The sequence below is a fragment of the Mustela putorius genome, unplaced genomic scaffold, assembly GCF_011764305.1.
Source record: "Mustela putorius furo isolate JIRA1106 unplaced genomic scaffold, ASM1176430v1.1 tig00003949_pilon_pilon_pilon, whole genome shotgun sequence".
Taxonomy (NCBI): Eukaryota; Metazoa; Chordata; class Mammalia; order Carnivora; family Mustelidae; genus Mustela; species Mustela putorius.
The window spans coordinates 8,108,307-8,135,301 of NW_025422093.1; the positions used below are offsets into that span (position 1 = coordinate 8,108,307).

At 36.0% G+C, this 26,995-nt stretch overlaps 2 protein-coding genes across 8 annotated transcripts in view; one reads left to right on the forward strand and one right to left on the reverse strand.

Annotated features, from left to right (window-relative positions):
- Window positions 1-21,763, forward strand: part of FAM13C (family with sequence similarity 13 member C) — a 142,349-nt gene extending 120,586 nt beyond the window's left edge. For 2 of the 6 annotated variants that reach the window (XM_045069872.1, XM_004765652.2), the window contains 6 exons: window positions 4,711-4,792; window positions 6,256-6,467; window positions 13,670-13,765; window positions 15,027-15,223; window positions 16,636-16,737; window positions 20,174-21,763. In XM_045069872.1, the coding sequence (XP_044925807.1) occupies window positions 4,711-4,792; window positions 6,256-6,467; window positions 13,670-13,765; window positions 15,027-15,223; window positions 16,636-16,737; window positions 20,174-20,297 (813 nt within the window). In that variant the 3' untranslated portion in view covers window positions 20,298-21,763. Of the gene's footprint in view, window positions 1-4,710; window positions 4,793-6,255; window positions 6,468-13,669; window positions 13,766-15,026; window positions 15,224-16,635; window positions 16,742-20,173 lie in introns of those variants that run through there. The other 4 variants (XM_004765653.2, XM_013063063.1, XM_004765654.2 and 1 more) reach the window with 4 other exon arrangements.
- Window positions 21,568-26,995, reverse strand: part of PHYHIPL (phytanoyl-CoA 2-hydroxylase interacting protein like) — an 87,871-nt gene continuing 82,443 nt past the window's right edge. For both annotated transcript variants that reach the window (XM_004765656.3, XM_004765657.3), the window contains exon 5: window positions 21,568-22,821. In XM_004765656.3, coding sequence (XP_004765713.1) covers window positions 22,287-22,821 — 535 coding nt within the window. In that variant the 3' untranslated portion in view covers window positions 21,568-22,286. The remainder of the gene's footprint in view (window positions 22,822-26,995) is intronic.

A 26,995-nucleotide genomic window follows, 5' to 3' on the forward strand; every position in this document is an offset into this window, starting at 1 on the left:
CAGTGTTGTAATGATGAACCTTTTCTTTTATTACATGAGAATCAATAGAGAGGTAAGTGTCCTTATGGTCAATGCTAGTTTTATTTATTTTCCTTAACGGTAACCATGGCATAGACAAAAATCATATGGATGTAGAATTGCACGAAGATATTGGGTCTTTGGCAGAGGGCTCAGAGAGTTTGTTATCAGAATAAAAGAGAAAAGGGAATAATGTCTCATACATCTTGAAATATGTAAAGGCTCACTAAGCACTTGGTACAGAGATAAGTGGCACATTCCTGTGAGTGGAATAAGATCTGGGGAGGGAGATGGGAGTGGGTGATACTCCACTCCCCTCTTTTCCTATCCTGTTTCCCACAATGGCTTCAAATTCACTAAAAGATGGGTATACGGAGTGTTTTTATTGTTGTTGTTTTTTTTGTTTTTTTTTTTTTTTTAAGCTTTGTACAATAGAAAGAAAAAATCAGACTGCTTTTCGAGACAACCTTAGTCAGGGTGTTGAAGCTTCTCTTCTTCCTCAAAGTCAAACAGTGACAGCTGTTACTGTCTTTTACTTCATTAGTACAGGAAGGCACTCTCCACGTAAGAGGTATAGACCTTGATTTTACAGATAAGGAAACTGAGGCCCAGAAAAGACTTGTAACATGCCTTAGGTAGTTGTATTCTATCAGCTCAAACTGGTAGATGAATGATGAGTAGATTTTGCAATGGAGGAATAGAAGTAAACTTTGTTAGTGTCCACATTTTTGAAATTTCTGGGTATCTTGAGAGAAGCTGATTTCCTCCATTTGCTGCTGGAATGTGTTTGGATCTGTCGTATCCTCACATCGGAAACAGTAGAGTAACAACTATGAGTTTCATTGCCAGGTCCTGTTAATAATTATTACCTGACCATCCTTAAATCAGGCTGATCTGGATTTGAATTTGGCATAACTTAATTAGGAACTTTGTGACTTTGGACTTGTTACTTTAGCTTTCTGAGTCTCAGTTTATCCAACTGCATAGTGAAGTTTATATTAGTAGTGATTTCTGAAGTTTGTGAGTATTAAATGAAGGAGTGCATATATAATGGTTATTATAGTGTTTGGCACAGAGAAATATGTGGTCCTAGATATAATTAACTTTTTAATCTATTTGAGTGACGTTTGATCAGGGTATCCCAAAACAGCCTCTGCCTTGTCCAAAAATGAAGAAAAACTGTACACATTAATTCTTCACTGAATGTCTCTACCTGCAGCCACAACGCTGGATTACTTCTCTCAGCTATAACAGCCACCCAACAGGCTGTCTATTTTGGAAAAGAATTTCTGCTGGCACCTCCCGTCCCTGTCTAGAGAAGTTTTTGAGCTGGTGCAGACACATGCCCACACAACACACTTAAACATTCACAAATGGAGAAGGGTGAATTTGGGAGCAGTGGAGGAAGACCTCATGGTCACCACTGCCTCAGTGTGTATAAAAGTCTCTGGTATACCAGAGCCTTCCTTGTCTTAGAGAATGGGGCTTCCCCTCACCCTTCCTGCTGCAGCGCCAGACTGTGGTTAGAGGCTTGACATGTTAATGGACTTAAATTAGTTGCTGAGTGTAAGGATTTCCTTCCTGGCAGGCTGATTGTGGAATTAATAGCATCCACAGCTAGTGTTTTAGTTTGAGCTCCTGCTGGGTCTCTGTGCTAGTCCAGTGGCCTGATACAACATGCATCTTTCCCTCTGTTGAATGTGACCATTTTATATTCCTATCCCAAACTGTATTTATTCCGGATGGACACTGGAGGGTATGTGCTATGGTGAGTGCTATGAGTTGTGTAAAACGAAGCTCAGACCTGTACCCAAAACAAATACTACATTAGATGTTAATTTAAAAAATTTTACATTTAACAATCATTACCCTTGTGGAGTTAGAAAAGGCTGTTTCAGCCAGATGTCCACTATTTGTGAAATTAGAGAATATTGAAATTAGAAGGGATCGGTCAGTCTTATTTCTCATTTGACGTTTGAAGGAACTGAGGCCCAGAGAAGGGAAATGACTTCTCCAGGATGATACAACAAAGAATTGACCTGGCCAAGACAACTCAGGTCTTTTCATTCCTAATCCAGATTTCTTTCTACAGGTCTTTTCAACTGTCTTTGACAGGCCACAGATCTGGTCCAGGATATCATCAGTCATGTGCCTTGGAGGTCCCATTTTAATTGAACAAAATACAGCTATTTAGGAACTTTGTGACTTTGGACTTGTTACTTTATCTTTCTGAGTCTGTAATTTCTGGGTTTTATTCTCTTGGGGTCTATTAAACTGGGATATTTCAGTTTAGAAGTTAGAAGGCTTGAAGATCCACAGTTTGTACATGAAATCTTTCCATGTGATTTGAAAGGTGCCATCCTTGTGAGCTTGATTAAACCTCTTTTGAAATCTCCCCTGGGCGTAGGGAAATAAAAAATTCATTTCAGAAAATTATTTCAGGCTTTAAAATATTTTGTCAGAGAAAGAAATCAGCCTTATATTTTTCCTAAGTTCTATTTGCAGTAGTGAAAGCTGACTTCTTAGGTGGTTTTAGGTTTTTGTTCTTGTTCTTAACATTATTTAAGAAGATGGTAACTGTATAAAGCATATCTAGTGAGAAAGATATGTTTCAGATGAACAAGATGTGCTTTCAGATCAGAGTGGAAAATTCTGTGAGGATTTTGAGAAACCAAATGTAAAATATTGGCTGTCCATATAACCAGACTGTTACCCGAAACAGCACACTAAACTATATATCAGGGAAGTGGCACAGTGCATCATCCTGGCACATCATGGCTAGGAGGAGGCTAAGCTATTTTGGAGGTGTGGCCTCATGTCATTGTCCGTGGTACTGAAACCAGGGCTTCACTGATGGGAACCATGGATACCATCCATCTGAGCTCCCCAAGGTGGGGAAAAAACACTGTTGTTTTCCTTCAATCTTCTTTTCCATCTTGATTTTAAAACTATGGTTTTTACATCACTCTAGAAGTGACAGAATCATGACCTGTGTTTCACAATTAACATACTTAATCCCATGTACTTTTTTTTTTTTTTTAATTAGAGAGTGCCTGTGTGTGAGCCAGAGAGGGAGGGGCAGAGAGAGAGAGAGGGAGAGAGCGAATCCCATGCTGAGAGTGGAACCTGATCCTGGGCTCAGTCTCAGGAACGTGAGATCATAATCTGAGCCAAAATCAAGAGTCAGACACCCAACCAATTGAGCCACACTCCTAAACCCATTGATGGGATTTGATGACCATGCCACACAAACAATGTTTTTTCCTTTGAACCTAGGAGGGACACATTTCTCTCTTGATGCCTTTCTCTCAACACCTTGCTGATGTTACACAGACTTAGCGGATCCTTAAACAACATATGACAGAGCCCCTAGACTTAGTTACTATCAATGTACACATTTCTGGTGATATTATAATTATGATCAGGGCATCTTGAGCATTCCTATATAATAGTCCTTGTATATGCTCAATTCAGAGTAATCATTAATCTTCTTGAGCCTGCATTGAAGTTAATTGAGTGGCCTTGATTTAAGAAAGATCTTCCTGACCTATGGGGGTGGAGGCTTAGTATGTTTGGCCATTCTTCTTTCCTTGTTTCTCTTTTATGTAGAAAATCCATTTTTATGCTAGGAGAATAAATCCAGAAATCAAAGTGAATGATTTTTTTTAACAGAGTATTATCCTCCAAGAATAAAAAAATATATTCTTATTGCCACATATAGGTTCTATTAACTACTTGGTAAGATGTACATACCCCTACATATATGTTTATTGGTGAAGACATATCTAGAATTCCTGTGAAAGTCTGGTAGTAACATTACCACTATCACCACTTCTAGTAATAACATCTGTAATTCTAGTTAACACACCCAACCTACAGTGCATAGCATATACCAGTAACTGCGTTCACTGTTTTATGTACATCAACTAATTTACCCCTTACAGCAACCCTATGAGGGAGATGCTTTTATAATTCCCATCTGGTAGATGAAACTGAGGCTAAGTAATTTTTCCAAGATCACACACTTATGATTAAGTTTTACTTTAATGCTAGCCCAGTAGGATACTGAGTCTATAATGAGATAATTAAAAATATGGGTATCTCCCTGAAGCACTGTCTTCTCAGATGGTTGTCAAGTTTTAGGGATCCTGGGGTCTCCTTTCTCTGGGTTTGTGGAAATGACTGATAGAAGCTAAATCCTCTAGTTTGTCAGTATAACCTAGACAAGTGGTGGTCATAAACCATGTGTGTGAGTACAGGTGAGGGAGTAAGCACTGGCTTATATTAGTGCTTAGGTACTGATATGAAGAAAGGTCTGGTACTGATATGAAGTCATCCACACTTGATATGAACAAGTGTGGGTTGTGGGTGGCCCACAGGGTGACTGAGGGTTAGACTGCAGGGGACACTGGAATGGTTGGGGCTATATGAAAGGTGCTGAGTGATGAGGCATATTTAGAAACAATGCCTTTGCCAAGGACGAAAATGTGGAGGAGGTCAGGAATGTTTGCTGTGTTTTTCAGAAGGAACTCTATCAACTGGAGTTGTTATATCTGAATTTCTCTCTTAGGTTCCCATGTCTCTGAACTACCTTTGTGTTGTCTTGACTGTTTACAATTTTTGTTTTTCCTTTTATCTTTTTCTTATCCTCTCTCCCTCCCACCTTCCCACCCACATTTACTCTCCCTGTAGCCTTCACATGGCGACAAGACTTCTAATCCTGAAGTCCTGAAATGGATGAATGATCTGGCTAAAGGTCGTAAACAACTCAAAGGTAAGGACCAGTCAAGGGTCTCTTTTCCCAGAAAGGAAGCAGTTAAAATATTGATAATGCTCTCCCAGGCGCTTTTTTTTTTTTTTTTTTTTTATTCTTTTCTGCCTGTGCCCTCTCTGGCCTTGTGTCTCACCTAGATTGGAGGCTCCATTTTGAAATAAAGGGCTCTGGGTCCCCTTCATTGTTTGTTCCCATCTAACAATTCTCCGTATAAAGAGACTGAGGAACTACAGACTCTGAATTGGGATGATTCACTTCAGTGCCAGGAACACTTCAACATGGGGAGTATTGACTTCCTTGGGTTATTGGGTTCTTGGATGTTAGAAAAAGGCCTGCGCAATCATTGTCTCTGCATACCCCTTTGCAGAGATGATGACATTTATGTCCAGAGATAGGGACAAGTTACATAGCTAGGAGGCAGTGAGCTAGATGTAAAACTCAGTTCTCTTACCTCCTAATCCAGTGTTCTTTCTGTGTTTCTCTGGAGATGGTGATGTGTTATTAATTAACTCTAAAATCCATTTAAAAGTACTATGGTATTTTCCAGCAAAAATTTATTTTCTTCCTCTCTTCACATTCTTATTTCGATACTTAGAGATGTGAGAATTTTTTCCAAATCTCTAAAATGGTGGCAATAAAGAACTGGAAGGGAATATTAATTCAGTGGTATTAAACTGTAATGATGTAGCAGGTTTATAAAATATGCAGTGTTTAAACACCTCACCAGAGTCTAACTTAAAAAACAAATATCAAACAAAGAAAATGAGCTATGTAATTGAGAAACCAATACAAATGGCCACATTGACATTTTCAGCCCCTTAGCATATTCTGAAATGTAATTTCCTGACATGTCCCAAGTGGCTTTTTTATTTTTAATTATGTGGGCTTATATAAAACCACATTGAAATAATGGTGATTCCTGGATTTTAAAGATAACAGACAAAATTGTGAGATCTGTCAAGTTGGGGCTGGCATTCCCATCTCTCCTTTCCCATTGCTCCTATATTTCCTCAGATGTCTAAGTGTGTAAAGCCTTACAGAGGCCTTTGCATTTATTTGCACAGAGGCTCTTAATGGCACAAAGCTTCCAAACTCAAGTAAGTGAACCTCTGAGTGTAGAATTCCAGGTGTTATGGTAGGTAACAGGTAAAATCTTTGGGACAATACCACTGGTCTTCCTCTGGAACTCATCCTCTGAAATTTAAACCACTGAGTTACTCCTACACACGAATTACTCTATTTCCATGAGATTCCACCCTCGAGAACCCTCTGTTTCTACATCTGATTGGGAGCTTATGCTGTTGGTTCTGGTTACTAAGGCCGCCCTTTCCCAGTGGAAAACCATCAGCAATACCATCCATTTAGACTGATTTCACATCAGTGGTGGGAATTTCTGAAAGACTCTCTACTCTTAAGCCCAGTGAGTCCTCCTTGTTCATGGCAACTAATGGCATTCCTCTTAGAACTAAAGCTGAAGCTCTCAGAAGAACAAGGGGTTGCTCCCAAAGGCCCACCTAGAAACCTGTCCTGTGAGCAACCTGCAGTCCCCAGAGAGAATGGGAAGCCGGAAGCTGTGGGTCCTGAGCTATGCTCCTCTGGAGAGGAGACTCCAGATGCTGTGCTGACATGCCTGAAGGAGAAGAGAGAGCAGCTTCCTGCTCAGGAGGATTCTAAGGTACCTCACCATATCCTCACAGGTCACAACACTCAATATAGTGTCAGTGAGATTATGGTTTTGAACAATTTATAAGAGCACTTGGCACCACATAAACAACTTTAGGAGACTGGCTCTGAAATTTCAGTCAGGTGAGTTTTTAGTAAGTTATTGGCCATGACCTATGGGTGTTGCCACTTAATTCCAGGATGTTGTTCTGGAAGTTATTACATGTTGGTGGGAAGCAAATGACATAGATATGAAGGTGTATCATGTCTCTTTCTCCCCTAATTCCCCCAATAAGCTAGCAAATTAACCCAAGATTAGTGTTATAATCCCATTTTATAGTGTGTTGTATTAAGAAAATAATGAAGCTGGGATGAGTTATACATAGTAAGGAAAATGGTTTAGTATCTTCAATAATAAGAATAAAGAGGTAGGCTTTTTTGAAGAGTGTTTGGTAATAAGATGTCTAAAACTGGATGCTTTAGACATCTTAGTTTTGAAATCTCTGTGAGACATTCAGGTAGAATTGTCAATTAGACATTTGGATTTATGAACCTAGAGGTTGAAGAAAATATTTATCATATTTTACAAAGAAGATAATGAAAGCAATTAGTATTTAACTATCTAATTCCTCCTCATCCTGCACGTCTATGCGTATATTTCACTTATGCCAGGGAGCCTTCCTTGTAATCTTTTTGTCCCAACTCTTAAATGGTATGGTTACCCTTAATTTCTTGAATAAGAGTGACAGCTCCCCAATCATAGCTCTAACTACGCTGTATGACATTTTCTGTCTCTTACTTTATACCTTAGACCTCTTGCTGTTTGTATCTCATGATCCGACACTGTCTGTACACAGGGGGTATTGAATAAATGTTTGCTGAGTGAATGGATAGATGAATGAACAAACTACCATGTTTAACTTAGAAATCAAGTATTTTTGAGGAGAATGCTTTAGCTGTTCTATTGCACATTATCTAGTCTCAATCATGAGGTGGCCACATATATTGAATCCCAAAAGGCTTACCATGTGCCCCTGGACTTCTCCTTTATATGGAGATTTGTGATCTACAAGCAGAAAGGAGCCTTTGGGCACCTCTCTATATATATTTTTTAATGAAATGCTTAGACTTAAGAATAATCAATTATATGTTGTGAAAAGTGAATGGGTTTTTGTCTACTTAGCAAATGCATTCCCTCCCCACTAAAATGTAGATATTTGTGGGACACACACACACACACACACACGGACATGTGTGGTTTTCCATCTTTCAATGCTTCTGATGGTCTTTCTTATATTTTCTAGTTACCTTAGCCACATCCATAAAAGAAGCTTGGTCAACACTCAAGTCCTAATTCTATATTCTACTTGATTAGTGCGGTGAGGGTTGAGTTAGGATTGGGACAGTAGACTTGGATCTGGACTTAGTGCTTCAGTAAGCCTTCTAGCTTATGTACACATAGCTTATGTACACCTTCTAGCTATGTACACGTAGCAAGTGAACTAATTCTATGAGATTCATCTTCATCATCTATAAAATACAGACAATACATACTTACATAATTATTTTAACAAGAAGGAAAGATGCCTGATGACTGGTGTGCAATCATACATTTGCAAAGATATTAAAGTGCTTATTACGTGTTGTGAATTATGATACATCCTGGATATAATATGATAGAGAAGCTATGGGTATTTCTGCCCTCACAGAGTGCACGTTCTTCTGGGAATTGGGATACAATAACAAGCAGTTAAATAAAGAAAATTATTAAAGATTTGGTAAATAGTGTGCAAAGAATTAAACAGATACTATTATAGAACATAATGGGTATGGTTTCTACTTTACATAGGGTGATTAGGAAGGCCAATACATGACATACTAAATTCTTCATTAAGAAGAATTTATAGACCAAGACAGCAGCAAAAAGCATTTTAGGCAGATGGGACTGTGGATGAAGATCTTGAAGGAAGAGCTTGCATGTACTTGGAATTCTTGGGTAAGGGCTAGCCGCACTTGATGTATGAGATGAAGTCAGAAAGGTAGTCTGGGGGCCCTGATATAGGACCATTTAGGGTAGTATAAAGTATTGGAAAGCTGTTGAGTTGTTGAAGACAGGAAAGTGATATGACATGATTTACATTGAAAGTATCTTTCTGATGGCTGTGTAAAGAATAAATGGTAGGGGGAAAGAGTGGATAGGGGAAGATGAAATGCGTCCTTTGCACCAGCATGATAGCCTTGGAGATGGAAAGATAAAGTCCTATTCAAAGTATAATTTGGATGAAGAATCAAAAGGATATGATGAATTATTGGACAGTAGGGAGTAAGGAAAGGAAGAATCCAAGATGGTGATGGGTCATCTACTGTGATGGAGAATCCTACAGGAGGAACAGACTGGGGATGGGACTGGAAACTGAAGAGGTCTGTTGGACATGTTTATTTTAAGATCTTTGAGCAATAGTGTGACCATCCATCCTTGGTTTCCTTGGATTTTCCTGGATGCTGAAAATTTCAAATGATTTCATCCTGGGAAAATGCAGACGGTTGGTCACCCTGCTAGGCATCTAAGTCAAATATAGCACATGCACATGGGAGTCTAAAGATCAGAGAAGCATATTTGAGTTCTTTGTAAGTTATCTTTGCTTAAATGGCAATTTATTTCTATTATTTTAAATGAAATATCTGCCGAACTGATTAATAAATGTCAGAAGCCCCTTCAGCTCTCTGCACTAGACTAAAGGTAGGCCCTTTAAATAGAAAGCATCTATAGTGGGACATGTAGCTCTCAATACCCCAAGCTGTAGTATTGTTCCTGGGGAAGTTTAATACAGCAGACCCTAAAGTGGCTAGTAGTTCCTACAGGAGAGTCCCAAATCACAGCAGAAGCCAAGGGAGGTTTGCAAATTTCCACCGTAGCTATGTTATTCCTGGCTCCTCTGTGAGCTTGTTAGCATCTGAAATTATCTGAATAGGTCCCATTTCTTTAAACTCAAATTGGCAAATGACTTTTATCTGGGGTCCTTGCTTTACTGCCAAAAATACATTAAATATTAAAACTTCCAGGATGAAGAATTCTTTCTTTTCTAGAGAGACTTTTGTGAAATTTTTACATTTGGTATTTGGTCAGAGCCCATACTAAAGCTGATAAATCCTGTAGCATTGCCTTGTCAATTCAGATACTGCTATAGAGTAATTTTCCTCCTCTTCTATTAAAGGATGATTTTTGGAGGCAATCACTTCTGGGTCACAGGGTATCCACTGAGCCCTGAAAGTGAATGAATCATTCCTTGAGTCTGTGGTGCTTATTTATATCCTTTTCTTCTGAAAGTCCCAAATTGGTGCTGACACATTGTACCCATTTTATTGCCCTTTCTGAGAACTGTCGGTGGTGTTAGGAGCACGGCACAAATTACTGACTGGATGAGTAATGGCAGTTACTTCTTCTGGACCTTCACTAACTGCAGCATCTTTGAGGAGGGAAGCAGATTTAAAAAAATAATAATAATTTTATTTTTTTAAAATCGAATGAAAATATAGTGATTGTTACACATTATACATATAGTGAAAATACAGTGGTTGTTATACATTGAAGAGAGGGAAATTTAGAGGTAAAGAGCATCAGAAGGAAGATCCCCTCAAGTTTTTTTCCCTAGTTTTCCTTTTAAAAAATAAAAATAGTTTTCTTAATCATACTATCTGATATAGTTTAAAAAATGTAAAAGGCTACACATTAAAAAGACTCTGCCGCCCCATCTGCCAGCTCTAGCCCTGAGGTCTCCCATCCCCAAGCAGGTAACTGTTGTTACTAATGTGTCATGTGTACCTTTTGAGTTTCTATATAAAGCATATGCAAGAAAGTATCAATATACATTCTTAATTTGTCCCCTTTTAAAACTAAAAGTAACACATTATATAATTCTCCTTTTTTTCACTTTGTATATTCTGGATAGCTTTTTGTATAAAGAAATAGATTCACATTCTTTTATTCTTAAAATTTATTTAATAGAACCATGTATTCCTTTTTTAGTAATGGACAACATTGATAGTAACCTGAAATCAATTTTAGTTTTTAGCTTAAATAACGTTTACTACACCTGACTCTTTGCCAGGGACATTTACATATGCTAACTTATTAAAACAATATATTCATATAACAATATATTCACTACATTAAAAATCTAAGGTTCATACCTTACATAATTTTCCATGTTAAAAATAGGTAAGTTTTAAAGCTGATTATCTGAACTCATGTCCTCTGGTTTCAAGGCTAATACTAATCTGCAGTCCCCTGCTTAGAAACGTTTTATATTGACCAAGCCGTTTTCTTCAGCAGTTTCTTTGTATGATTATGTTCATTACTGATTTTTCACATTGTTTGACTTGTTAGTTCAAAATTCAGACTTGTTCCATATATACTGCCTCATTTGGTGAGGAGCTGGGGAGACTCAGACATAGGAAAAGCTTGGCAACACTTAGTTCTCTAAAGCGAGAGTAATTGATTCCCATTACTACTTTCCTCTCTAGGAGAGATCTTGATTATGGGGCTGATTGAAATGATTTTTAAAATAAATTTCTGTGGTTTACTGTGAGTGAATAAATGGGACTAATGCCATGAGGAGAAAGGAAACCAAGCATGATGGTAAAAGCATATAAGCGATGTCAGTTTTTTCCCAAACAAATTTCTAACCAGGGCCCAGAAAGGAATACACTTGGGCTGTCTACTCAACAGCAGTTCTGTCTTGCCACCTTGTTTGGGAGCTACTATTCCAAATATCTCATTAGGTTGGTGATTCAAATAACCTACTAGGTAGGAGTCTTAAGAATTTTTTTATGGCAAAGTTGTCAAGCTGTCAACAAATCATATCAAACTGTTCTACGCACAGTCCTCTCTTGCTCAGCCTCCTTTTCATTCTACTCTTTCTGATGCTATAAGAAATGGGGAGAAGGAAGTTAGACTAAGTATCTTTGGGATTTATCTCCTTTTATTTATCTTTAAATCTGACAGCCCCTTCATGCTCTGGATATCTCTCTCTCTGGCTATTTCAGGTACTCAACATCATGTTTGTTCCTCCATTCACATAAAGAAAATCAAAAGTTAGATACATCTGACATACCATGGACAGCCACAAATATGCAGACCTTGGCAGAGAGGATGCATTTCAAAAACAGTCATTGAATAGAGAGGGGACAATTGTCTGATTCTTGGCAGAAAATGGCTGAGGAATAGCCAAGTTAAATGTATGTCTGCCCTTTAGATTTGAGGATTCCTATTCAAGCAAAGCCTACCTCTTGACTCATCTTCCTTCATGAAGATTGACTCAACAGACCTTCCTGAGCTTCTCTGAGTAGAAGAGAGCTCCAGGCACACGGTCTGATCACTATAGGCAGCCTGTCTTCCTATTTGAGGATGAGCACTTACAGAATTAGTTTTGACACTGTTGCCAGCGAGCCCTCATGTCTCTCTTTGGGGATTGCTTTGATAATGATGCTAAGAATAAAATCAGGGACTCATCAGAGTGAAAGATGAGAGCATACATTGTATATGGACACTGATTTTCATCTGTAATTTTTCTATAATAGCATTCATCATTCTAGCTTGCTTTTTGGTTACTCTTTTTTTCTTTTAGGATGAAATTTAGCTTTTCTAGAATTCAAAGGATATACTAAAAATAAATAAAATCACGAAAATCAAACTACCATAGAAAGATGCTAATAACATTAAATGCATCACTTTCTGAAGCGTTTTCTGTAGAATATAAGCCCCAAAGAGACACTGAATAAAAAACATGATGTTCATGTTTTCTGAACTTGGATTGAGATTTTTTATTACCTATTAAAACCCTATGGGATACCTGACAGGATTTTTTTTTTTTTTCATGGTAAGATGTATCATGACTCAGAAAATATTTAAGGAATGACTGGGCCCGTAAATGAAAAGCTCTTGGGGTTACTTAGCCAATAATATTTAGAAGTCTTCTACAGAAAGCCTTTCTTTCTACTGAAAATGAAAGAGCCTTAGGTTATAGCCTGTAGAATTATATGAAGACTGTTAAAAATTAGGGTACCTTTGTTTATAAACTTGTGTTGATAAATTTATAGCAGAGAAGGGGGATGTGTTGGGTACTGTGAAAATTTTTTAAACTATGTGATACAATCTTTGTTCTTGAAAACCCTCTAATTCATTTGCGCAGACAAAACTGAAACAGAGAAAATTGTCAAGGCCCAGGTAATAAGGCAGAGAAGTTCAGAGTAAAGGGAGATAAATAGGGGCCAGAATGGTTCTCAGTCATGTTCTTTTCCTTCACGATCCCTCTGGGGGAACCTGGAAGGCAGAGGGCCAGACATCGCTGGTTTTTTATCTTAAAGAAAAGATACTCAGGTGATTTTGCTATGTGCTATTTCTACCATCCCTTCCTGCATATGACCAGAGTGAAAGGGAAACTGCATATAGGAAATAGGTAGCAAATTAATGTAGGATACACAGCAGGGAGCAAAACCAAGGCAAGCAGAGGTTTGGTCACTTTGGATGGAAAGGTGATGGTGGGGTAGATAGGTAAGGGATTGATAGATATTGTGCACAATGTGACCTGTTAAAAATAGTGCTTAGGGTTGGTTCATACAGCAGGGAGGTAGGAGAATACATTCTTGGACCAGGAGGTTATGAAATTTTTTAGTTGGAAGGAACTTTGTAATTCCAACCTCCTTGTTATACAGGTAAGAAATTGAGGATTCAAGTAAGTTAATTGTCATATGCAGAATAGTTTATGTCAGAGCTAGCCAGCAAGCTAGTATATACTCCAGGCTTGTTGTGATGAAGACCTAAACAAGGTTGGTATTTGTGAATATAATCATGAAAATCCAGATAAAATACTCATTTCAGAAAAAAAAAAATGAAGATATCAATATATATATATTTTTTTAAAGAATGAAGAAGTAACAGGCTTCTTACCATTTACATATTTAGGATTCCTTCAGAAAGCTTTAAACATCTTTCTAAACTTGGAACTATCCTAAACGAAACCTTTCCTAGAAGAAAATTGATATGTGCTTTAAATAGTATAAGTGACTTCGCTTTTTCTAATTACTATTGTATTATAGTATTACTAATCTATTTTGAGACTTCAAAACTGTTTTTTATTTTTCCCGGCTAAAATATACTGCCATGTTTTCATTCTCATCTAAGAAAGGACCAATAATTAATTTCATGTTTTTCAGGTAGCTAAGCAAGACAAGAACCTCATAAAACCTCTTTATGACCGATACAGGATTATCAAGCAAATCTTGTCAACACCTTCCCTTATTCCAACAATTGTAAGTTGGGATGCTTGCTTTAACTAGAAACAATTACTTGTGCTTGTTATAGTTTAGGTAGGGAGGCGGCACTCTGACAGTTACAAATAAGCCTTCTTGGCAGTATATACTGCTAACAAGGCCAGTTGTTATTTCAAAAAGTAGAAATGTGGCCTCCATTAAGCCTAATATTATTAACTTAAGAGTTGTTGATAATTAAATTACTATGAAAGAGGAATTTATAGCAATTGTATTTTTGAAGTAAGTTTTAACATTTGCTTTCATTTCTTGAACAAATGATGAATTTCAACTTGGCATTTTCTAATTTGCAACACAGCTAGACCAAATAGAGCCTTTCTATTCCATGTGTTAATTTTTCTTCTTGAATAAGAAAATTGACTACATGTTCCTTGATATAATGCATCATTTGTTTTTGATACCATTTGACCATCACTATGTAAGATATAAGATTTATTTCAATAGAAAATATGGCTACTGAAATTGAGTTAGACTATTTTTAATAAAGATAACTTATGGGAATACAGAACTAGAAAAGCACCACAAATCCTACTCCGTTAATATTCAAGTAGTCACTTGCTCAAGATATCAATATAAAAAGGAATAAATATTAACAAATATACATTTAAGTATACTTGACTACATTATACTTTCATGATTTTAAAGACAAAGATAATAGTGAGTCATAGTCTCTAAAAATTTTCCATTGAGGAAGCATGATTTAAAAGGATTATGATTTTCCGATTTCCTTGCAAGGAAATGTTTTGGTTGTGATGATGTTAAGGAATAACTCCATTTTGCTTTGGCTTTCCTAGAGCTCATCCCTGAATTTGTCAATTTTCCAATATCCTCTGTATCTGAATGTGGTCCACCCAGAACCTGATTTGGGGTATTTCCGAAAAGAAAAGGTGTCTAAAGTCCCTCTCATTCTAACCTATGTAACCAGAAGGTCTGGGTGAAAGGGAGGAACTAGTAGGCAGTGCAGCCCAGATTGGACCTTATCTTCTTTGGGCCTTTTTTGGCCTAGGAGAGATGAATTTGCTGAGCATTTTAGCACAGCATGGGTGCCTCTTCACTCAATAACTTCTGTAAGATTTTTGATGCACCTGAGGAAGAGGTCCTCTTGGTTTCTTCCTTCTGGCTTTTCAGTAGACACAGGGTTTACCTACCGTTTTCATGGTGTCTATTTATGGTTCTTCTTCCTGTTTTTGATGCAAGAGGCACTTAGCATTTTGTGACTTTATTTAACTCTGCTTATGATAAGCAGGAGGAAGAAGACTCTGATGAAGACTGTCCACAGGGAAGCCAACAACTTTCTTTGCCAGCTACAGCGTCTCACCTTCCTGTTGGCGACCACCTCACCTTCTCTGAGACTGAGCCTATTACGGTCCTGCTTCCAGATGAAAAGAAAGAAATCAAACCACCAGCCCTATCCATGTCCAATTTACATGAGGCCACTATGTGAGTGTGAATCCTAAGTATGGAGTTTCTTTTCAACTTTTCATCCTGGATACCTATATGTGTATACAAAGTTCACAAGAGCTATTAGATTCCCTAAAAAATGTGAACCAACAATTGCCTAAAAGCATAATCTGGCTTTTCTCTTGGCTGAAGAATACCATAAATATGGAGATACCATAAATACTAATTTCCTACAGTTGCGCATCTTTTCAGTAGGGTCTGACATCAGTCTAATTCTTGGCAATGTGTGAAGCAGAGATGACTTTTGAAAATGCTGGACCAAAAGGAATTGGGATCTCATGGGGGTCAACATTTGTCAGGACCTTTATCCTAGTCTTGTCTACTCCTTTAGATAAAATGGTTCTCTAGCCTGGGAATCCCCATGGCCATAAGTAAATAAGCTGCCCTTAGGTTCCTACTTGCCTCTCAGGAGCTATTTGTATTTTCATTAGTATTCTCATTGTTGTTATTATCATTATTCAGTAGGTGGCATTCCTCTTGATCATTTGGCCTTCTTTTGTTTGTATATTATAGGCCAGACTATGAGATTTCCATTAACATGTAATAGTGTAGTGTGGTGAGTATATACTTCAAGATAGGGATGGAATCCCCCAAAATATATGAGGTGGGACTAAGGGCTAAGTTCTAAATTGGGATTTTAGTGTGCTTATAGAATTAGCTGATACCTCAGTTTCAGCTCCGCAAAGTAACCTGTTTGGAAACAGAAAATCAGTCTTCCTCTCTTTTTTCCCTGTATCTTTCTCTCCTTCTTTTCTTTCTCTCTCTTTCCTTTTATTTATTTATTGTGTGTGTGTGTGTGTGTGTGTGTTTTTTTTTAGAAAATGCCAATACAAAGTTCTGTAACCATACACAAATTTCCTAGATAAAAATTCCTGTCTTTAAAGCGCCCGACTTTTCTCTTGTCTTAGTAGAATGAAGGGAGTAGAATTTCCAGTATAATTCTAGCTTTATTTTGAATAAGGGCTGTTTCATTCCCAAGGGTTTTGGCGTTTTCCCCATACTCTACCTTAAGGATAGACTTTTCTTTAAATTCTCGTCCTCTTGTGCCTCTTATGTCTTGTCTATCACCTAATACTGATGAGTATTCTTTCAAAATGTCTCTTTCTCCCTTATCCATTCATATGGTTATTACTGTCACCACATTTTATAGCAGACTCCATTGGCTTGCCTTCTGTCTGTCCTTTCTCTTCTCTGATTACATTGTTTTTAATCCTCTGCTTATGTGCTTCTCTCTGATTAGGCTCTACATGTACTATATTTACTTAAAAGATACTCTTTTAGGCAGAACCCTTCTGTATCATAATATGATTTGCTGAATAGATAAATCTTCTTATGATGTCTCAATTATGCCAGAGCTCAGTAATGGCAAATGTGTATTTTGCTTGATATAGGCCTGTACTTCTTGACCATCTCCGAGAAACTAGGGCTGACAAGAAGAGACTTCGGAAAGCCTTAAGAGACTTTGAAGAACAGTTTTTTAAACAAACAGGAAGGTAAGTGTGAGCAGAGATTTTTTTTTAAGTTAATATTTCCTAGGGAACTATTGTTAAGAATGAGCTGCAGTTTTTGGCAGGAACAGTGACTTTATATGAAATAGAAATAATTTACACAGTGATTTAGACTCAAGATCTGTCTAATGCAGCATTGTGGTAGTGCCATTATTAGGTATGTTTTATGGGAGGCTGTAGCTATGAAATATGACATCAGGCTTTAAAAAGTGAAGGATGAAATCCAAAAATCCCTAACTATTGAATTTATCTAAACTTTTAAAAAATCTATTTGAGGGGCACCTGGGTGGCTCAGTGGGTTAAAGCCTCTCCCTTCAGCTCATGTCATGATTCCAGGGTCCTGGGATAGAGGCCCACATCAGGCTCTCTGCTCGGCAGGGAGCCTGCTTCCTCTTCTCTCTGCCTGCCTCTCTGTCTACTTGTGATCTTTGTCTGTCAAATAAACAAATAAAATCTTCAAAAAAAAAAATCTCTTTGATTTTTCAATCCATATAGCTTCTTTGTTCTGGGTTACTTAGTTTTACAAGTTATTCCCTATTTCATTAAATAATTCTTCTTTTGCTTTAAATGTCTTTTAAACTTAAGGATCTGCCCTTAGCTATTTATTTTCAAATCAGAAGTTCATAACTATTCTTTCTATCCCTAACATAAATGTTTAGCTATGTCCTCTCTCTATTTTTCTTTGTCAACCTAAGTCTCATTAGGCATTCTATTAGTTTTCTCTAAATTTTGGTGTATTGTCAATGTATAATTTTTATATGTATGTAATTATATATGTGTGTATATGTATGAATACACACATGTGTGTATGTATATATTAATTATGCATTAATATATAATATATTTTATGTAACATAATTAATATATATTATATATAATTAGCATTATATATAATCATATTTATATATATATATACATATATAAAATCATAAGATTCAGGATTATTGATTTACTTCTAGAAGAGAAAGACAAATCATTTAGCTATCCTGAGCCTGCTTCCGTGGTTGTAAGATGAAATGACTGGACTTCCTGGAATACTTTGGAAAGCTGTAGTTGTTCTACGGGATGTTGGTATTAAAACTAATAAAGTGTAACTTTCCCAAAGTTACAAAGTTATTAAGGTGGGAGAGGTGGGAGTCCCTGGTACACTGGCCCTTCGGTATTCATCTGCATCTAAGTATCTGCCCTTCCTGAATTCCTTCCATGTCAGCAGACTAAGGGTCGACCTGATGGACAGGGACTATTTTCTAAGGTACCTGAAAAGCTTGATCTACTCACCTCTTAGCAGCTTTTCCATTTCAGTCCTCCAGAGCTGTAGGATAGGATTTGACCTATTAAGTCAGAAATGTTCTGTGTCCAGCAAATACAGACATATTCCACTTTGTTTTCTACCTGGAATCTTCCTTTTCCAGTTGATTGCTACAAGTCCAAGTTATTTACCCTTCTGCTGATGTTAACTAATCTAGTGAAAAATTTTATGTGCATATTAAATTTATAATATAAAACATAATTTCTTGTTTTCTTTTTCCATTTCCATTTTTCCCTTTTTTAGAGTTTCCATATAGCTTTTACATTTACATTTTTTAACCTCTATATATGCAGGAGTCCAAAGAGTTTGAGACTACCCCAGTGTGCTAGTAGTCCTGCCTAATGGAGCTCCAGTGGTACTTGACATACCTTTTGAAGTTAGTGATGTTCTATGTATAGTATTCTACTGCACCTTTCAGTCTTAACCCTACTTCAGATATGCCTGTATTTGACTGAGGTTGTATGCCCTCTTGTGGTGTATACTTAAAGTAAATGCCCAAGTGGTGGTATATCACAATTAAAATCAAAGGGTTGAATGGTTAGGAAATACAGACCTTAATCTTGTTATCCTAAGAAATTTTATTAGGAAGGCCTAATCCTGTCCATAAGGTAAAATAACCATGCAAATGTATTACTAAAAATTTTAAGTCACTGTAAATGTTCTTGGTAATATTTGCCAAGCAAGAGGAATAATTACGTAGATATGACATTAATAGTTATAAGTCAGGAACTGTACCAAGCACATTAGCATGTTTTACATAATGGGAAAATTGCTTCAGAAAATATGTTGCAAATTTTTTCATTCTGGCCAATACAATCTTGCTTATTAGCCAAAATGGAATATGCAGGACCAGGGAAAATTTGCATGATGGATTACTAGTGTTTTCTGATAAATTAGACCATTTTTTTGCTTAGATATGTTTATATAAATTAAGGTAGTATTTAGAGGCTCTGTTAAAAGTTTGGTCCATAATACACAATGTACTGTTCTGAGTTCTGTACTAGAAATTTAAGGATAGCATATAGTGGTGCATCACAAGTAGATAACTCCATTCTTAGGAAGTCTTTATAGATTCACACTTTTTAAAAAATTTATGAGAGATAGATCTTTTATCAGTACTAGGAAAATAGAAGGGAGTATAGGTAAAACATTATAAATGCTTGCTATTTACCGACATTCGGCCACACTAATATTAGTATTTGTGTTTATATTCAGTAGCAACTGTGGTGTTTCATCTGTTTTCCACCCCTTGTATTTCAAAGTCATGACTGAGAATGTTCTAAAAGCAATAGGTAATCTTAGCAACCAAGGAAACAAGATCCTTCTAAGATCCTGAAGTAATTACTACTAGATAACATATCCTGGCAACGTATTATTATGGAAAGGAAATGGTTTTAACTCCAGATGTTACCCAAACATTCTTCAAAGTAATTGGCAAGAACATATAGTAGTTAGAATGTATATGCATAAAATATGCATTGCCCGATGTCTAGCCTTAGAATTAGTGTGCAAAGAGAACCATTACAATTCAGACTCATATAAATTCAATCCATGAACCTCTCACTGATTCTATTACACATTAGCAGAGATGGGTATTATAATTAAAAGAAAACTTGGAAATATTTCACGTTTATAAGGTAACCATTGAGCTCCCCCCCCATCACCACAAATTTATAAATTATTTCACTTAATTTATGCAGTTTTTAGGTTGAGTTTTTAACAACTCTCATTGTAAGGGCTGAACATTCTTCAGAGGCATGAACTGTGGTACAAGTAATAGGAGAATAACTGGACTAAGAACGCCTTGAGAGTTCTGGTTTCTGTTTTGTTTTTGTTTTTTCTTTTAACTTGCTCCGTTGTTGTATGTGTATGCAGTGGACCATATATTTGCAAAACGTCCATGACATTCAAGTTCTCAAAGGGTACTTTTATACAAAAACCTAATGACACATGGAGGAGGGAGTGAGTGAAGGTGGAAGGGAAGGTAAAAAAGACATGATGCAAAAACCAAGTGGAAACTTCTACTCTGTACTTTCTCATGTAAAAATTATAAAAGGATTTTTAATGACTTGATTTATTATGTGCTAATAGACAGTATTTTCTGTTTTGCAGAAGTCCACAAAAAGAAGATAGGATACCAATGGCAGATGAGTACTATGAATACAAGCACATAAAAGCCAAACTGAGACTACTGGAAGTCCTCATCAGCAAGCAAGATACGGCCAAAACAATCTGAGGTTCAGGAAATGTTTGTGCTCACTTTCAACCAAGATATGGTCAAGTTTATTTTTCTCTGCCATTCTTGCTAAGTAGTTTTGATATATTGAAAATTGGAAGCACTTTAGTGGTAGTATTAGTTATTTTTAGGAAGAGATGGTAAGTGTATAAATGACGAAGGAGGATTTAAATGGGGGGAAATATAGCAACTAACAGTATAATTGGAAAAAAATTTCAGTCTCCTCCATGCTGAGCAGAAAATGCACAGTCATTTGAATTATTTCAACAAACATTTAATATATTTTTTTTTTATCAAATCTAAGTAATACTTGTCCAATGGGCCACTTATTAGGGAAAGTCTATTTAGTGTCCAGTGTTTGGAAAAGAGCATGATTTTTAGAAAATCAGTAAGAGGAGGAGAAGAAACTCTTCTTTTTTATGTAGGAAGGAATACAGCTAGTAAGAATGTAATTTATTTGAAACTTCTAATAGATTTTTAAATGATAAAAAAAATCTACCTTGCCCTTAAGTCCACTAGGCTATTCAGTAAAGCATACTAGAATGTGTCACTGCTAATTTTTTATTTCTATATAAAAATAGCACATTATTTTATCTGTTATTTGAAATTTTACATTTCTGGTTACCAAAGTTCATTCTGATAGCATGTACTTTGTGAATTATCTTTGTCTATAATTGACAGATGTTTATATTAAAATATTGTATTAAAATTTGAAAATAGGTATTTTGGATAGATCTGTGGTCTGCAGTATATAATCTAATGTGATCATAGTTATGACTGCTAATCTCTTTGTTTACTATAAGAGTATATAACTATTTTTCCATTGGGAATATGCATTTTTCTTAATGTTCCAAGGTCTATATATACTTTGTAAAGTCACAAAGCTTTCTCATGAGTTGTAGGTATTCTTCGTTCTGTACAAAATGAAAGGTTTGGAAATTGTTAAGACACCTTGGAAAAGAAGCCAGAAGGTTTTATTTGCTTCATCAACTTTGCTGCATATAGTTTTGTGTTATTTTGTACTAAAACACACATTTATTATTTTTGCCTTTGTAAAAATAAGTAAAAGGTCAACATTTTCTCTCTTGTACCCAACCATGTTTGTATTTCTGTTTTCTGTAATGTTTAAGCATGATGTTGAACAAATTCACATTTTCATATAGTTTGGATGGGAAGAATACTGACTTTGAAAGAAGCAGAGTATTTCAGAGGCTTATTGTTTTCTCTGTATTTACCTGATATTTTATAACTTTTATGAATCAGAATGATGTCCTTCATAAATTTGTTTAATTGAAGTCATCTACTTGTAACAGGACAGATACACAACTATTTGAAGTTTACAAACTACATCTTTGATAAGGGAAAAGGTTTCATGACATGTATACAATTGCTATTAAAATGTAACTATATATTCTATATGATTGTAAATATTTTATACAATACAAATAAAATATTTTTCTATTATATTTATTATGTTGAAACACAATAGTTGTTTGCTGTTAGCTAATATAAATAACATAAATAACACTGTCAAACAACAAGTTGGAAGTGCTGACAATTCTAGGCTTCAGGATTTAACTCATGCTGCAATTACACCCTTTCATGCGGTTTGGAGTTATCCCAATATTTGTTCAGTAGATTAAAATGAATGCATATTTAAACACCATTTATAAGCCGTTATTCTGTATTTTGCTAAAGCAGTTTATATAATTGTTTTGTTATGTTTGGCATAAGGAAAAATAAAAACATTGCAGCATCTAGGCAATAAAGTGTCAGAGGAGAACTTTCATCATTGAAAGTAATGGGAAGGGCAGGGAATAGGAAACACTAAAACGGCTCTGGATGAAATTTGAAAAATGGCAATTTGCTTTTGGTGATAGCGGCATGTGCATGCTTCAATGGAAAACATCTGATGATGAAAATGGACAACAGAGGATCAATGCTCTTAGGGGAAGAAGAGGAACTGGGTAAGAATAAGAAAAGTGGGCATTAACGTCCAACACTGATATTACAGGTTTTGCAGCTGGGATCTTTCTTTGCATTTGCAGTAGACAAACTCATAAGCTGATGACCAGTGATTTCTGCTACAGTGCCCAGAGAAAGATCCACAGGGTCAGTATAAATGACTTCTAAAATGACATCCTGGGCATGGTGGTAAACCAGCACCCCATCTTCTTCCGTGCAGGTCAAAAATTTATTATCCTTGGAATTTAGTTGAGGAAGGCGCTGCTTACAAAATTCATCTCCTGGTGATCCCACAGGGGCAATAACAAGAATCACATAATGATAAGCAGTGTACATACAGTAGAAGTCCCCAAAGTATAAGTTAGTATTGGGGTTAAAAAGTTTTTCTGCTGCAATCTCAAACCTGTATCTTCCATAAGGTGAATCCTGGGGTGGCTTCCCAGTATTGAATTCAGTGCTGCAGCTGAAGAAGATGCCTTCTAATTTACCACTGATTGGAGAGCCATGGCTACCACTGTTATCCTTGACAGATGGTTGCATAGCATTCCCATGATGTTCTCTGCAAGAGAAAAGACAAGGTCACTTCTTCATCTAATAGTAGTTAAGCTATTGATTTACATGTAGATTTGACTGGTGATAGGCCCAAAAGTCTGAATGCTCATCCAGCTATAAGATCAAACAGAATCCACCTTTTGACCCACTTTACTTTTTGTATTTTAATGCAAGGATGTTCTTCTACAAACCTTGGAGTTCCTTACATAATAAATTTCCTGGCCAGAGAAACCTACTGGGTTTCAGAAGTGGCTCTCTGAAGAGAAACCGGACTAAGAGTATTGGTTAAAAAATTGAATGTTTCTTTAAAGCATGCCAGAATTTAGTCCCAATATAGTGCTGTTTGTGTATATACATTGGTACAAAAGTGTCTTGTTTTGTTTTATGTTTGTGTGTTTTTCCTAGGTATGTTTTACCAATCAAGTCCCCTTTCCTGCATTTTTCTTACATCAGAGCTGGTTATTCTCCCTTTACCAACTCCCCAGATCTATTCTCCATCCTTTTTGCCTTCCACTGTGGGTTGGTTCATCTTTGTCCTTTGGTTCCTTCCATTTCAGTTCTGTTTATGGAAGACACCATCAGATCTAGGGGAGGAGGAAGTAAAGCCTTGAGTCTGCTGTCTTCTACTTCCTCCAATGCTTCAGAGCCTTGTAATACTGGTGTGGCTGGATTTGTATGTATTATATGTTTCTACTTCTCCTAGTGGGTGTCTACTATTCCCCTTCCTAAGAGTAGTAAAACCTTTCAACTCTGGATAGTTCCTGGTTGCTTTAGCATCTTTTATTAGTTGCCTTTAACTCTGTCTATAACTTTATAAATGGTGCTTTAGTCAAATTTTCTCCAGAACTCCCACTAAATGTCCCCTTCTTGCTGGGTCTTTGACCAGCATGACTTGGAATGAAAATTACAACCTACCACACAGGCATGAGAATGTTCTCCCAGTTGCATGCTTCTAAAAGAGTCTGTGGGTCAGTGAGGTATGCCCAGGGTCCCTCCTACCTTTAGAATAGCAATGAGTCTTAAATTCTAGTGCCTAAGAACTACCAAGGAAGCTTATTAAAAATGCAGATTCAAGGGAAGACAAAGCAACTCACACAGTAGAGGACACTGGATAAATAAGAGATGTATGAATATTCTGGATTAGACCCCATAATTTTATTCTTACTCTTCCTCCTTTCCTCCTGATGTTCCAAAATTATTTCCAGTATCATTCTTTTTTCAAACATTTCTTTTATAAAATACAATGGTCCAAAATCTTTGGGATGCAGCAAAAGAGGTTCTATGGTGGATGTTTATACAGGTCTACCTCGAGAAGCAAGAAAAAGTCTCAAACAATCTTACTTTACTAAGTAAGCAAGATAGAAAAAGAACAAACAAAACCCAAACCCAGCAAAGGAATAATAAAGATCAGAGTAGAAATAAATGATATAGAAACTAAAACAAAAATAGAACAGATCAATTAAACCAGGAGCTGGTTCCTTGAAAAGATCAACAAAATTGATAAAACTCTAGCCAGTTCCACTTTAAAAAAAAAAAAAAAAAAAAAAAAAAAAAAAAAAAAAAAAAAAAAAAAGGAGCAAGCGAGCGAGAGAGGACCCAAATGCACAAAATTGCTAATAAAGGAGGAGAAATAACAACCAACACTACAGAAATACAAATAACTGTAACAGATCCTAAATGCCAATAAATTGGATAACTTGGAAGAAATGGATAAATTCCTGGAAACCTATAATCTACCAAAACTAAAGCAGGAAGAAATAGAAAATTTGAACAGATTGATTGCCAGCAATGAAGTTGAATTGGTAATCAAAAAAACTCTCAAAAAAACAAAAGTCCAGGACCAGACAGCTTCACAGGCAAATTCTAGTAAACATTAAGATAAGAGTTAATATCCATTCTTAAACTATTACAAAAAAATACAAGAGGAAGGAAAACTTATAAATTAATTCTATGAGGCCAGTATCACTCTGATACCAAAACCAGATAAAGACACCATGAAAAACGAGAATTACAGGCCAACATCACTCATGATAGATGCAAAAATCCTCAATAAAATATTAGCAAACCAATAATATGTTAAAAAATATACACCACAATCAAATGGGATTTATTTCCAAGATGCAAGGGTAGTTTAACATTCACAAAACAATCTAAACGATAACAGCAATAAGAGAAAGGATAAGAGCCATATGATCATATCAATAGATGCAGAAAAAATATCTGACAAAGTACAACATCCATTCATGATAAAACCATCAACAAAGTAGATTTAGAGGAAACATACCTCAACATAACAAAGACCTAATATGAAAAACCCACAGACAACATCATATTCAATGGGCAAAATCTTGGAGTTTTCCCCTAAGGTCAAGAACAAGACAGGGATGTCCACTCTCACCACTTTTATTCAACATAGTACTAGATATCCTAGCCAAAGCAATCAACATAAAGAAAGAAAATGTATCCGAATTGGTAAGGAAGAAGTAAAACTCTCATTGCATGCAGATGACATGTTACTGTATATAAAAGCCTTAAAGACCACCAAAAAACTACTAGAACAAATGAATTCAGTAAAATCACAAGATACAAAGTCAAGGTACAGAAATCCATTTTGTTCCTCTATACTAATAATCCAGTAGCAGAAAGAGAAATTAACAATCCCATTTACATACACCAAAACCAATAAAATATCTAGGTATAAACTCAGTCAAGAAGGTGAAAGACCTGTACTCCAAAAACTATAAGACCATGATGAAAAAAATTCAAGATGACATAAAGAAATAGACATTCCATGCTTATGAGCTGGAAGAACAAATACTGTAAAAATGTCTATACTACCCAAAGTGATCTACACATTTCATGCAATCCCTATCAAAATAGCAATAGCATCTGTCACAGAACTAGAACAATCAATCTCAAAATTTGCATGGAATCACAAAAGACCTTGAATAGCCAAAGCAATCTTGGAAAAGAAAAACAAAGCTGGAAGTATCACAATTCAAGATTTCTAGTTATATTATAAAGCAGTAGTAGTTTAAACAGTATGGTATTGGCATAAAATAAATAAAATATACAATAAAATATTAAAATATACAATAAAATATAAAATAGATAAAATATAAAAAAATAGACATGCAAATCAATGGAACAGAATTGAAAACCCAGAAATAAATGCATAATTATATGGATTAATCTTATTTTTGACAAAGGAAGAAAGAATATCCAATGGGAAAAAGGTAGTCTCTTCAACAAATGATGCTGAGAAACTACACGCAAAAGAATGAAACTGGACCACTTTCTTACACCATACACAAAAGTAAACCCAAAATGGACTAAAGACCTAAATGTGAGATTTGAAACCATAAAAATCCTAGAAGAGAGCACAGGCAGTAATTTCTCTCACATCAGCCACAGAAACATTTTTCTAGATATGTCTCTTGAGGCAACAGAAACAAAAGCAAAAATAAAGTTTTGGGACTACATCAAAATAAAAAGCTTCTGCTCAGTGAAGGAAACAATCAACAAAATGAACAGCAACATATGAAATGGGAGAAAATATTTGCAAATGACATTATCTGATTAGTATTACCTGATTAGTGTCCAATATATATAAATAACTTCTATAACTCAAAACCAAAAACCCCAAATAATCCAATTAAAAATGAGCAGAAGAAATAAACAAACATTTCTCCAAAGAAGGTATCCAGATGGCCAACAAACACATGAAAAGATGCTCAACATCGCTAATTAAATAAATGCAAATCAAAACTACAATATTACCTCATACCTGTCAGAATGACTAAAATCAACAACACAAGAAACCAGTGTTGGCAAGGATGTAGAAAAAGGAACCCTCTTGCACTTTTGGTGGAACTGCAAACTGGTATAGCCACTGTAGAAAACAGTAGGAAAGTTCCTCAAAAAATAAAATAGGTCTACCCCATGATCCAGGGATTTCACTACTAGATATTTACCCAAACAATACAAAACCCTAATTCAAAGGAATACAAGCACCCCTGTTTATTGCAGTATTATTTATAATCACTTAATTATGGAAGCAGCTAAAGTGTCCAGTGACAGAGGAATGGATAAAGATGATGTGAGATTATATATATATAGTGGCATATTCAGCCAAAGAAAAGCATGAAATCTTACTATTTGCAACAACATGGATAAAGTTA